At 42.1% G+C, this 14,917-nt stretch overlaps 1 protein-coding gene across 1 annotated transcript in view; it reads left to right on the forward strand.

Annotated features, from left to right (window-relative positions):
- The window catches only part of LOC126167576 (putative phospholipase B-like lamina ancestor), a 141,701-nt gene that overhangs the window by 84,947 nt on the left and 41,837 nt on the right, over positions 1–14,917 (forward strand). The window contains exons 3-4 of the mRNA XM_049920487.1: positions 10,891–11,050; positions 13,669–13,818. Coding sequence (XP_049776444.1) covers positions 10,941–11,050; positions 13,669–13,818 — 260 coding nt within the window. The 5' untranslated portion in view covers positions 10,891–10,940. The remainder of the gene's footprint in view (positions 1–10,890; positions 11,051–13,668; positions 13,819–14,917) is intronic.

Below are 14,917 nucleotides of genomic sequence, written 5' to 3' on the forward strand. Positions count from 1 at the left end.
GCAACAAATACATAGCATAAGAACTGGGACAGTATTGCTGAGACAGTAACGTCCCTGTTGCCACGTGTCGTGGCTTAAGGTGCGTGCTGTCTGCAAGACTTGGCCCGACCTGATCTATACGGTGAAATGATAATCAAATCAAGACCCTACGCTGTCGACAGGCGTTGATATACACCAACGGGGACAGTGGAAAATGTGTGCCCCAACCGGGACTCGAACCCGGGATCTCCTGCTTACATGGCAGACGCTCTATCCATCTTTTTTATATCATTTTGTTCCATACTGTTCTTTGAATTTGTTCGGGCCGGACGTCCGATGGCACCCATTTAGGTTCTTCGTTGAACCGTTCACTCAGTTTTATTTGTTACAGAGGGTAGTAGCTAACCATCTGACCGAACACGCTGAGCTACCGTGCCGGCTCCATCCGAGCCACCGAGGGCACAGAGGATAGTTCGCCTGCAGGGACTTATCCCTTGCACGCTCCCTGTGAGATCCACATTCCCATCTTAATGTCCACACACTACATTCGTAGTGCCCCTGCCCATTACACTCATTACACGCGGCAGACAATCTTACCGAGTCCCGTAAGAGTTCGGGCAATACGTGTACATCTACACAGAAGAAGGTCAATGGCCGGTTAGCCTTAACTACATGAAGATGGTAGTTTCTCGCTGTCGTCGCCGGACATCCGTTGTATTGCAGTATGGCACCAACCCTAGCGTGGAAATATTTTTACGAAGTTAAATAGCAATGAAATACAATGCTTCATTTGCTTTAAAAGATTAAAGATTTGTCCGCCATCTCTGTGAAATAATAAAATAAGGAAGGAAATTATAGTAAAAGTAATAAATTAAAAACTGAACAACAATAAAAAAAACAAAGTAGCAGATCTGCTACCTGTGTCTACATAATATGCCTTCATCCGCTTGTACCCCTTTAAAACGGACAAATTAAAGCGAAAAACAGAGCTCTTCAACGTCAGTTTTCACCCTTTAGCACTGACTTTTCGTAATGCCCAAATAGTGGTATGATCCCAGATTACAACATGATTTTTGAGCAGATTTTCAAAAAATTACAATCAATAGGAGACTACTGGTGATTTTTTTGTAGTATTCAATAACTTATTACTTTTCGATAAAAGCAGCGAACGGTGGATGGACTAAGTTTTACTTTTTTTGCCTACTTAATTTAATATTTCTTTTTATGTACGAGGGTCACTCTAAAAGAAATGCACACTATTTTTTTAATCCGTCTTTTATTCTACATGTTTGAAAGTTCTACAGTGTGTAGATACATCCTTTAGGAACAATATTTTAATTTCTTCACATAATTTCCGTCCCTCTCAACTGCCTTACGCCATCTTGGAACCAGCGCCTGTATACCAGCACGGTAAAATTCTGGACCGACCTGTTGAAGCCAATGTTTGGCAGCGTGCAGAAGGGAGTCATCATCTTCAAACCTTGTTCCACGAAGAGAGTCTCTCAGTTTCCCAAAGAGATGATGTCACACGGAGCCAGGTCAGGACTGTAAGACGGGTGTTTCAGTGTTGTCCATCCGAGTTTTGTGATCGCTTCCTTGGTTTTTTGACTGACATGAGGCCGTGCATTGACGTGCAACAGCAAAACATCCTGCTTTTGCCGATGAAGTCGAATAAGACTCAGTCGAACTCGAAGTTTCTTTAGTGTCGTCACATTTGCATCAGAATTTATGGTGGTTCCACTTGGCATGATGTCCACAAGCAAGAGTCCTTTGGAATTGAAAAACACCGTAGCCATAACTTTTCCAGCAGAAGGTGTGGTTTTGAATTTTTTTTTTTCCTTGTGTGAATTTGCATGATGCCACTGCACTGATTGCCTCTTCGTATCTGGTGAAAAATGATGGAGCCATGTTTCATCACCTGTCACAATTCTTCCAAGAAATTCATCTTCACCATTGTCGTACTGTTCCAAAAGTTCGCTGCATACTGTTTTTCTTGTTTCTTCGTGAGCCACTGTCAACATCCTGGGAACCCACCTGGTGCAAACCTTTTTTAACGTCAACACTTTCAGAATTCTGCAAACACTTCCTTCCCCTATCCCAACGTAGCGTGACAATTCGTTCACTGTGATGCATCTGTCAGCAGTCACCAGTTCGTTAACTCTCTGCACATTGTCTGGAGTGTGTGCAGTACGATGCCTGCCGCTGCGAGGACAATCCTCAATATTGCCGTGCCCTTTATCACGTAACCTGCTTTCCCACCGACTAACTGTAGTGCGATCGACAGCAGCATCTCCATACACCTTTCTCAACCTCTTGTGGATGTTTCCCACTGTCTCATTTTCACAGCACAGGAATTCTATGACAGCACGTTGCTTCTGACGAACGTCAGGTGTAGCAGCCATCTTGAAGACATGCTGTGACGGCGCCACTCACGGGAACAGGTTGAACTAAGTTTGAAACAAGCAGGAAGGATGTGTCTACACACTGTAAAACTTTCACACATGCAGAGTGAAAACTGTATTTTTACAAAAATAGTGTGCATTTGTTTTAGAGTGACCGTCGTATCTTGAAACTGAGAGTGTCAAAATATGTCAATCCTTGTTTGATTTGTACGTTTATTACAAGAAATAACAGGAATGGCGATTTTAACAGTCAGGTTCAAGGAGTGTGGAGGAAAGGCCAGCCAAGCAGCAGCGTTGCCAACCGGCGGCCCAGCTACCTGCCCGAGGTCTTTAGATGTCGCCTTGAGGTAGCCGCGTCCGTGACCAGCTGTCTCGTAAACAGTGCTGCCCTGTTATTTAAAGATAGCCTCTGTCACGCGCACCGTTCGGGTGGGCTACAAAACGCATAGGTGACAGCGTAGCAGCGCAGTGCGTTTATTCCAGGTACGCTAGGCAGGCGCCGCATTCACACTGGGCTGTCACATCTACGTCTATAGTCCGCAAGCCGCCTTCCGCTCTGTGGCAGAGGGTACTTTTGCTGTCACAATCACTTCCCCCCTCTATCCACCAACGGCTACAGATTACTCAGATGTGCGTGGATGAGGGTACTTCTCATTGTACCACTTATTAGGAATTTTGACCGTTCCAATCACGTATGGAATGCGGGAAGAATTATAGCTTAAACGCCTCTGTGTGCGCTGCAGTTGGCCTCATCTCGGGGCTGTCATATATTCCCTGATTCCTCACTTAATGATGTTCTTGAAAATTTGTGAGTAAGCATTCTCGCGATAGTTGGCGTTTTTCTTCAAGTGTCTGTCAGTGCAGATTTTTCAGTTATCTGCATGATGCTCTCCCACTGGCCAAAGATACCTTTCTTTATACACTGTCCAGTGACCACCACATACGCTCTATGTCAACGAGCAATAACCTTTCACAGAAGGCAGGTGGCAGCACACCAGGTTAGCCGAGGGCGCCAGGCCCGGGCCGGATTAACGATGAGGGCCTGGATGTGGTTTTTGGGCAGTTTTCCACATCCCACTAGGTGAATACTGGGCTGGTTCCCACGTCCCGCCTCAGTTACACGGCTCACAGACATTTAAAACACATCTGCACTTTTCCATGATTTACACTAGATGCAGACCTTCACTCCGTCCCAGGGGGTAAGGGGTGGCGTCAGGAAGGGCATCTGGCCACCCCTTCACATTAACATGCCAAATCCGATTTAACCACGCCAACTCCGCGCAAAGTGCGGGACAAAGGCGCAAGCGATAGATAGATAGAATAGACGACAGGTGGCAGCACTAGTAGCTGGAGGGTACACAAAGCGGGCCGGGAGGACGCGGAAAACACTGCAGTCGATGTAACACAGGATCGGAGCGATTTATCCGACGTCGAAAAGCTCAAGGCCATTGGCTTTCGGGCCAAAGATGGAAGCATTTCCAAAACGGCTTAGTTTGTAAACTGTTTGCATACTCCCATGGTTAAGGTATATCATGCATGGGAAAATGGCGCTATCCAATACCGGCGTCGAGGCAACTGTGGTACACCACGGGCTCTAAATGACAAGAGTGCTGACTGCTCTCCATCGGTCACGAAGGTTGGATTTTGCACGCCAGTACCGCAAATGCACGTCCACAGAAAAGCGACAGGTGGCCTTCTCAGAACACTCACGTTTTCTGCTCCATTGGACTGAAAGCAAACACCCTGTAACAATCGCCAGAAGGGTCCAGGCCGGAGGGCATTTCCTGGGTTAGCTCATCATTCTGGTTCCGCACAGTGGATCAACAGAAGTATGCTTCTATCCTTTGGGACCATGTCCACTCCTATACCTAATTCGTTTTTCCTCGGTACGATAGCATCTACCAACAGGATAATGCAATGTACCCCACAGTAGCAGTGTACCTGTGTGGTCTGACGAGCACCAGGATGACATTACCGTACTCCCCAGTCCCAACAATCTCCAGATTTAAACCCATTTGAGAATCTGTGCTATCACCATGATCGGACTGTTCGGGCCATGGATCCTCAAAGGAGAACCTAGCGCAGCTGATCATGGCACTGAAGTCAGCATGCCTCCACATCCCTACCAGTACCTTCCAGAACCTCACCTGACTCTTGTTTCTGCTCGTCTGGTAGCGGTCCGCACTGCAAAAGGTGATTATTCAGGCTTTTAACATGTGGTCGCATTAATGTGACTAGACAGAGTGTATGGTCCATATTCCAAGTTATTCGATTTTGCCAGGGTCCCACACACTTCAGCAATATTCTGGGATGGTCACTCGAGTGTTTCGCCAGCAATCTGTTTTGCGTACTTACTGCATTTTTCATGTAGCCTGCAAACGAACCGAAGTGAGCCACCAGATTTACCCAATACTGAGGTTATGTGATCATTCCATTTCATACCTCTGTAGATTGTTACTTCCAGGGTTGGTGAGCTGACCGATTCCAATTGCGACTCTTTTCCTGTCGCATTTGTTGATTCTGCTCGGGAAGAATAACTGTTCTTTAGACTCCGTATGAGTTCTAATATCTCTCATTTTTCCATCGCCGTCATTTCGCAAGAACCAATGGGAGTACGAGGGGCGTTTGAAAAGTCCGTGCAAGGTCCGACAGATGGCACCACTGGCGCGTATCGAAGTCATGTTTAGTCAGTAGCATCTTGGAAAAAACGCACACCGAGTTTCAGCCATATTGGTCTATTTCTTTGTGTTTGGCATTCCTGTGAATCAAGGAAGTCGAGTGACTGTCAAAAAATGGACGAAGAAGAATTTCGTGTGGTGATTAAACATTACTTTATGAAAGGCAAAACGCCTCAGGAGACTAGAGAGAAGCTTGGTAAACATTACGGTGACTCTGCACCTCCGATTAGAACAGTTTATAAGTGGTTTCAAAATTTTCGGAATGGCCACAGGACGCCCACAGGTAGTGACTCCAGAAATCATTGATAAAATCCATCATATGGTGATGGATGACAGAAGAGTTAAGGTGCGTGAGACTGCTAGTGCTGTGGTCATCTAGAATGAACGGGTACATAATATTTTGCATAAACATTTGAACATGAGAGAGCTGTCTGTAAGATGGGTTCCGCAGTTGCTCACGCTTGACCAAAAACGGAATCGTGTGAAGTGTTGCGAGGATGGTTTCAGCTGTTCAGGAAGAATCCGCAGGACTTTAAGCGTCGTTTCGTCACTGTGGATGAAACATGGATACATTACTATACTCCTGAGACCAAACAACAATCTAAACAATGGGTTACCAAGGGAGAATCTGCACCAAAAAAGGCGAGGACCAGTCCTTCGGCCGGAAAGGTTATGGCGACTGTCTTTCGAGATTCGCAAGGGATAATCCTCATCAACCATCTGGAGAAGGGTAAAACTATTAGAGGTGCATATTATTCATCGTTACTGGGCCGTCTGAAAACCGAGCTGCAAGAACAACGCCGGCTATTGGACCGGACTACTATTTGTTACCCAATTTCAAGAAATGGCTGGTGGGACAATTTTATTCAAACGAGATGGTTTTTGCAGCAACTCATAGCTATGTTGCAGACTTGGACAATTCCTATAATTCGGAAAGGATCAACAAATTAGAACAGCGTTGGATGAAGTGTATAAGTCTAAGAGGAGACTTTGTCGAAAAATTAAAAAAAGGTTTACCCCATACACGTAAGTAGCTTTTATTTTTGCACAGACTTTTCAAACGCCCCTCGTAAGTAATTCATTGCCTGAATCTTCTCGCCCTACTCTGCCATCTCTCTGCAGTTAGTACTTAAAAAAAATAAAAACGTTAAATTTCGATTACACGATAAATCATACAAATTTAAAGTTGTCGATTCGATTAATACCTCGGGATTAAATTACGAACAACTTAAATTGGAACCATTTCACAGAAAATTTGTGCGAAGACTGTTTTATTGGCAGAATACTTGGAAGATGCAACAAAGCTACTAAAGAGACTGCCTACACTACTGTTATCCGTCCTCTTTTGGCGTATTGCTGCACCATATAGGATTTGTATAAGATAGGATTGACGGAGGACATCGAAAAATTTCAATGGCGGGGACCATGTCATTGTATTACCATGAAACAGGAGAGTCACGGACATGATGAATGATGTACTGAAAAAAGGGTGTTTTTCGTTGTGGCGAGGTCTTTTCACGAAATTTCGATCTCCAGCTTTCTCCTCAAAATACGAAAATATTTTGCGATCCTCAGCAGTTTGGTCCCATAGTACATTACCACAAATTTCCAAATTTTTATTTTGCGGACTCCTTCCTGCGTAGGGAGAAACACCATCGCAATAAAATAAGAGAAAACAGAGTTCGCCTGGAAAGATTTAGGTGCTAATTTTTGTCAAGTTTAATCGATAGTGGAACGGTAGAGAAACAGTCTGGAAGTACTTTGTGCACCCTCTGCCTAACATGTATGGGTGATTTGTGGAGAGAACATGTCGACGTATTTATCGAGCATCGTCTGTTTTGTATTGCCTACCTCTGGAGTTAAGTATTTATCTCCGTAACGTTTTCGCGCTTCTTAAACAGAGAACATGTCGACGTATTTATCGAGCATCGTCTGTTTTGTATTGCCTACCTCTGGAGTTAAGTATTTATCTCCGTAACGTTTTCGCGCTTCTTAAACGAATCTGTAACGAAATTCGTCACTCTTCTTTAGATCTTCTCGACCGCCTTGTCTGGTAAGGACCCCAGACGGACTAGAAATATTCAAAACCGTCCGAATGAGGGTTTTGTAAGTCATCTTTTTTGTGGGTACATTAAATTCCCTAAGATTCTTCTAGTGAATCTCAGCCCGGCATCTGGTTTTCATTAGATTAGTGTTGCGAGGTCGTTCCTCTTCAGAATAGCGAGGAGAACTTCGTACCGAATAACAGGGTTTCAGAGCGGTATACGTTCTGTCTTCTCCCACACAGTTTGTTCGCGAGTCCACCATATATCAACAGTGCATTGTAGAGGACCGTTAACAGTAAGTTTCCGAACAATCATTTACCAGACATGTCGGATAGACGTGTAAGTTGAAGAAACAATGGTACCGGTTGTTCTTCGGAGAAAACTTGAGCATTTGTCGTCACATTGTCGAACTAAAATATAGCACGGGAAGTTGTCTGAAGTTAACACAGTACCTTAGGTGATAAACTCCCCCTGATGAAATGGTTCCTGTTTACACGAGTTGCTATTCGTTAAGAGCCGAGATGGCACGGTGCCTACGAAGGTACATCGAACAATCACATTTGCAGGGCCATTCAACGAGAAATTGTTTGTTGCAATAAAAATCGCGTTGTTCCTAGAAAAGTCCGTTTTCACTTTAACGCTAGAACACTAAAGAGGAGAAAAGGTTGTTTACTAAACTATCGTAAATTGTATTATTCCATATTTTAGTCAAAGGAAGGTCATAATTTATAGTTCACGCACTAGTTAATTACAGTTATCAGTTCACTAATGTTACGCCACATACAAAATAAGTACAAAATGTCATGTTTTACACCCTATACTGACAATACCAGATTGCGGGAACCGCAAATTGGTACCAACTGCAATCGTAAATTTTACGAGGGTTTAGTAATCTATGGTGTAGTGATGGAGTTCTCAGTGCCCTTCCATGCTGTAGTGATCCGTCTACATTGGCTGTTTACTGCTGCTACACCCTCAAGAAACGGGGTAAAATTCCACAGCTGACATGACACCAGTTACGTATGTGCAACGTGCCGACGTTCATTAGGAAGACAACGGGAGCTAATCCGTCAACAGGCGGATCTCTTGCATGTGGCTCTAATTACATTTGTGCCCTTCGCAGCGTCTGAGATGTGCCTCCCACTACAGTTCTAGTTTGGCACGTGTATGGGAATGGTCTACCTTTGAGTCAGTCGGCAAACTTCTTTAAGGTCAGTGCGTCAAGGGGCTTCCTATTTGACAGAATTGTCAGTGCTCGTTGTTCCATCTTCTATTGCATCCAACGAAGTTCGGTCGGTCTCGTTCGTGTGAGAAAACTTCTTCCGCTGTATGTACCCGCGTGGCTAGCAATTGATAATTTTATTAGAAGCAGTAAACAGTCAAGTCGTCACTTCCGATTTCGGACGAAGGCCAGGTGAATACGTGCGCGGGCGCGCCCCTTTAATCAAAACAGTCCGTCAAATGGAACACGGGTTAGCAAGGGCTGTCTATTTTTGGACTGTGGCGGGCAGAGGATCTTCCCTCTGGCGCCGGAACTAGAGGCCAGAAAGTTCGCAACGGCAGCTCACTGCTTGCTTCCAAGGATCGCGAAAGCTGGCTAAATATAGGATTCACATATTGCGAGGTGGGCACCGCCAGAATTGCTCACCACCATGGAAGAGGCGCCGGCGCTACTACGGCGCGGTCTGTCGGCGGATCGACGAACCAGCGGTAAGTCGCTCAACAATGGTCACCTTGTCAGTGGCCGTGGGGTATAGAAGTCAAGAGTGGCGAGGGACGTTTAAGAAGATATCAGCGGCAATGAGATTCTAAGGGCACTCTTACCGTTAAAAGTACGGGTAGCATAGCAGTTCTGCTATATCTCTGGTCGATTGCTGCTTCGTGTGCTCTCCAGAGATTCCATCGTCGAAAACATTTACACAAAAATTTTCTGCAGGTTCCGGCACTTTAACGCGTAACTAAAAAATAAAAAAAATATCGCGGTTTTTGTAGGAGTGTTAGCAATTTGATATTTGACTGAATGTGTATGTAGTACTTGTAACAACGTTTAAAAGCAGCAGCGCCGCCCAGAAAAATCGCCTGCGCCTATCGCATACAGACGTCCCTGTTACACATCTAAGTGTTCTTTACCATTTTGTTTCAAATAACGAAAGTACATGTATAGAATTCAGGCGAAATTAGGAATGCGTAATCAACGTTTCTGAAGTAGCACCTTCTGCAAGAAGACACCTTTTTTTAACCCTGCGCGTTATTTTACTTATAATTTTTTTCCAAGTATTCTAATACTAAGTCAAAATTATTTTCTGATACGCAAAATATATTGTGAAATGTAATAGTTGCCAATTCTTAACCACCGAGGACGACGGCAGTTTAAATCTCCATGCGGTTTTGTGAAGTGCACAATTTTACGTTTCGGAACATCTAAAACAAGTTGCAAATCACTTTGAAATATTATTAAAATATGACTGAATAATAAATATTCTTATCGTCGGTGAGACGTTACTGCAATTTTCCTTCCTTTAACTTGAATTAAATACGCTGCTCAAACATATTCGACATTGGTTTATTCCCGCCACCCCTCCAGGTATCTTTTTTTACTTAAAACTGTCATTCTAGAGCAATGTAGGGATTACTTTTCTGTATGAAGAAATGGTTTTGAAATACTTTTGACAGAATTTTATTTATATTTACAACGGGAAAATATGGTACGGTAACAGTTTTAGGTCCCCCTCCCTTATAAAAAGTTTTAGACATGAGTGGAAAATATTTCAGAAGCACGTATTTACTGTATTACGTATAATATGGAAGTGAAAAAAAAGTGGAACTCAACACTATCATGCTAGCAGCAGACAGCCTATGTGTACCAGAAAAATAACTTTAAATGAATAGTACAGCAGAAAAAAAAAGTTGCCTAAGTGTGGCAAACATAGTGCAGTGTAAAAGGCATTAAGGAGTGATGGGAAGATGTTTCTCACCACAAATTCGTTGTGTCCTTTGGGGCATATTCTCACTATCCACACGTGAGTGGGAAAGTTTTATTACTGGTACTTTGTAGAATGTATAGCCACAAATGGATGGTGAGGTTACATGTATTTCAGAATATTGTACATTTCATTTGAGAACAGAACATGCCATGACATACGGTAATTGTTCATCAGTCAATAAAGACGTTTATGCTTTTTAAATAGCTTTGTTATTACAGTCCCAAGTCATTCACACTGCAGTAGGTTCGTCATTGTTCCTATCTGCATGGAGTTAAAGCAAATATTACAGAGTAGTAGAGATAACTGAAGAATTTGATCAAAAAATACAAGATGTGCACATAATTTGAAGGAAATGAAGCAGATGCTCATTAAATCCTGATGTAGAGAGATACATTTTCATGTTTTTCATTCATTTAACCCTTCCTTATATGGATTTCCAAAATAAAGATGTGTGTTTGTTTCAACTTCATCTATGTATTTTCAGCAGATTTTGACTAACTGTTGTATCTTACGTAAATATTTAAAAATTCTCGCTGTGGGGTTAGTTTATCTCACTATTCTAAAGCACACCTTCATTGGAAACATCACTGTAACTGAAACAAAACTATATCTTCCAATATTAGAAATGTATGGCTAAATTCAACCTGCCGTCCTTCGTGACAGTGAATTTGTTTACCTGTTCGGTTTGAATCAAAGTAAAACAGACCTTTGTAAGTATGTTGTGTAACACTTACTCAGATTTTTCCCTCTTCCGTCGTCCATTGTTTTTGTGATTGTATCACATGTTTTGTATTTGTTTCAGATTACAAAACATCAATTGCATCATCATTACTGTCTACACAACAGCCAGCCATGCTGAAGGTGGTGGGTGCATCCTGGTTCCAAACCAGGATGAGCAAGTTGATCCTTGTGGCAGTGGTTCTCCTAGGAGTAATAATTCTGATCCTTGGAGAGATTGAAGTGTAAGAGAACATTCTATTTGTCAGAAGTAAATGACTATTACATAAACATGTGCTAGACAGGACTACTACATAGAATGTTAAATGATTCTTAGTGTTGTGCTGTAGAAATCAAGAGATAGTTTCAGTATGAAATATCATCTCCACATAGCTTGTAAAATTTTTTCTGCTTTCCAGTATTGTAGATTACACTGGTCAAAGCTAGTCCAAGACTTGTTTTGGTAAAACAACGTGACACACAAATTATGCAAACGGGACAGATGAACAACAGTTAACACTATGTATTTATGCTTACAATGAACAGTATCAGAACTGAGATATTAAATTTTTCCCCATTCAGATGTTTTACAGCATTCAATACTTCTCATGTAAATGTTTTGTGTAGTGCACTTCCTTCACATTTTAAACTGTCTGTTGCCAATTGTCCACAACTTCTTTCATTCTGTCCCACCATCTCTCTCCTGACATTCCTGTCTTTTTTCTGTTGGCTACAATACTTGTCACTGAGTGTGTGTGTTTCATTTCTCTGACAATAATGATCTTATAATGCCACCTCTGTCACAAATAATTATTTAAATGTGACTTCAAACCAAGTAAAATATTCTATGTACTGTATACAATTTTGGTTTCTTAACAATTACATAGATAATGACAATTTCTTCTGAATCTTATCACTATTACACTACTATTTAATTTCTTCAGTAGATCCTATCAGTGAATATTAAGGTACTTCTAGATCAGTGTTTTTGGTTCCTGTCTGCTGATGTAATTAGTACCTAACAATAAAGAGAAAGAAATGGGTAAATGTAAAGGGTGTTCCAATAAGAATGCAAAATGCACAGTTTAATTTTTGAATAAAACACACTATTTATGGTACTCGAAAAGTTGAAATATTATTATTTTAAACTCCTCAATATACTACAGGATTATTTGTGGAAAGAAATATTGGACAAGTCCTCAACATAACTCTGACAAAATCTTCTTACAAGAGGTATGCCATTTTCTCACATTTATGGTCAATTTCTGTAGTAATGGGCTCAATTTGGCCATTCAGATCAGCAATCATTTTCAGTTTGTGCGCACAAACATGTGGCTTCGCGTATCCCCACAGAAAATAGTCACAAGGCATCATGTCACAAGATCTTGGCGGGCATTGATGATCTGCATGTGTGAAATGATATGGCCCAGAAATTTCTCTTGCGACAATGCAAGTGACTTGCTTGCAGTGCAACAGGTACACCATCTTGCTGCAGCCACTTGTCTTCAATGTCCTTTTTCAATTGAAGCCAAATAAACTCATATAACATGTTGTGATTGTGTATGTCTTTCATTGTCACTGCTTTACCTGTGGCATTCTTGAAAAAGTAAGGCCCAATTAGACCACTTACCCAAATCTCACAAGCAGTGGCTTGTTGTGTATGCACCAGTTGTTGAAATGTTAACAGAGGATTCTCTTAGTGAATGATTTGACAGTTATGCTTGCTGGTATAGCTATCCAGTTTGAAATGCACCACATCATTAAAGATAGAAAATTTGGAATGGAGTTACAATATGTATTAGAACAGACAGTTACTAACTGCACAGAGCAGGTGTCGAGTGGCAGATAGGTGCTTTTAAAAGTATAGGCATTTGGCAAATATCAGCTTTCAGACAAAGTCTTTCATCAAATGGGAGACACACACTTTCATGAACACAAAGTTCACATAGCCATTGTTGTCTCTGGACAACCCATGACAACAGTGGGTACTTGTGTGTGAGAGTTGTGTGTATGAATGTGTGTGCACGTTAGTCTCTCATCTGATTAAGAACTTTGTCTGAAAGCTGACATTTTCCTGCAGTCTACTTTTAAAGGTGCCTATCTGTTCCTCAACATCTTTATGTGATGAGTAGCAATCTATTTTAATCCATACAGTTACATCATTAAAGATGGCATTCCTTGCATAATTGTCATCCACTTTTAGCTTTCCAACACCTAATCGAAGTATTCATTCTATTGCAAGTGGTTCACTGACAGCAGTTTTTGCATCAGTTGAACCTTGTAATAATCTAGATGAAGATTCTTTGTCAGAATTTGCTGCATGGTGCCCCTCAAAATGTTCAGTTCTTGTTATTGATTGCTCAGAGAATTTGGGCCATACCCTCATCTGCTGAGGTAACATTTTCAGCAGACAGGCCAGTACGATGCCTCTTTGGTGTCATAACATCAGCTTTTTGTTTACTTAACATATTGCCAATGAATTGGGAATGTTTCACTGATTGAAAGTTGTCCACAATTTGTGAAGTACTTCTAAAGGACTTCTCCCATATTTGTAGTAAGTTTTGATCATGATAATGCTATTTTTTACTGTCAAGTGATTCATTTTTACTAACCACATTGTATCGAGAGGAGAAATGAGCAGCAGCAACCAACTGATTCGAGCAAAAGTGGTGTGCAATGTAGACTGCACATTTTTGTTTAGAAACACTTTATCGGTCATTAGTATCCAAAGTAATGGAATTAGATACCTTTGTTATAATGTCAAAGATTTGTAGCATCTGTCAGTAAAGTAACATAATCACACATGCCCAGCATACTTGTCTGTTCTTTCAACGATTCTAAAAGTGCTTTTTGTGTTACACAGAAAGGCAGAGGATGGCAACTATGCAGCAACGGTCACTTGGGTGGAGAGCACAGGTTTCAACATAGAATTCTGGGGTCAGGGCAACGATCCACAAGAGATACCACAAGGTGTTGCGAGAGCATACTACAGACCTGACCTGAACTTTGATGGGTGAGTTTATTTATTGTTATCATATATGATGAGAACTGAATGCATCGTACCGTGACTGAGCGTTTCAGAGCATAACCAATGTGAATGGCACTGTCATTGCTAGACAATTTCAGCGTGAAACTTCCTGGCAGATTAAAACTGTGTGTTGGACTGAGACTAGAACTCGGGACCTTTGCCTTTCACGGGCGTGTGCTCTACCAACTGAACTACCCAAGCACGACTCATGACTCGTCCTCACAGCTTCAATTCTGTCAGTACCTCATCTTCTACTTTCCAAACTCCACAGAAGCTCTTCTGCAAACATCGCAGAACTGGCACTCCTGGAAGAAGGGATATTGCGGAGACATGGCTTAGCCACAGCCTGGGGGATGTTTCCAGAATAAGATTTTCACTCTGCAGTGGAGTTTGCACTGATATGAAACTTCCTGGCTGGTTAAAACTGTGTGCCAGACCAAGACTCGAACTCGGGACCTTTGCCTTTCACTGGCAAGTGCTCCACTGCAGAGTGAAAATCTCATTCTCGAAACATCCCCCAGGCTGTGGCTAAGCCATGTATCGACAGTATCCTTTCTTCCAGGAGTGCTAGTTCCGCAAGGTTCGCAGAAGAGTTTCTGTGAAGTTTGGAAGGTAGGAGATGAGGTACTGGGAGAATTGAAGCTGTGAGGGCAGGTCGTGAGTTGTGCTTGGGTAGCTCAGTTGGTAGAGCACTTGCCCGTGAAAGGCAAAGGTCCTGAGTTCGAGTCTTAGTCTGGCACACAGTTTTAATCTGCCAGGAAGTTTCATGTCAGTGCACACTCCGCTGCAGAGTGGAAATTCTCATTCTGGAATTTCAGTGTGAACTTCTTGACAGATTAAAACTGTGTGCCCAAATGAAACTTGAACCTTGCCATTTGTGGTCATTGTTCTTACAAACTATACAGGTACAGGTATAACTAATGACTCATCTTCAAGGCTTCAGTTCTTCCAGTATCTCTCTTCTATAAGGTGTATTCAAAAAGAAACCAAAAGATGGCTGTAAAATTAAAATCAATGAAGAGATTGTAATGCCACTGCTTATAGAAGAAGGTGTGATCCCTTCAAGAAATGTTGACTATCCACT

Source organism: Schistocerca cancellata, chromosome 1 (genome assembly GCF_023864275.1).
Source record: "Schistocerca cancellata isolate TAMUIC-IGC-003103 chromosome 1, iqSchCanc2.1, whole genome shotgun sequence".
Classification (NCBI taxonomy): Eukaryota; Metazoa; Arthropoda; class Insecta; order Orthoptera; family Acrididae; genus Schistocerca; species Schistocerca cancellata.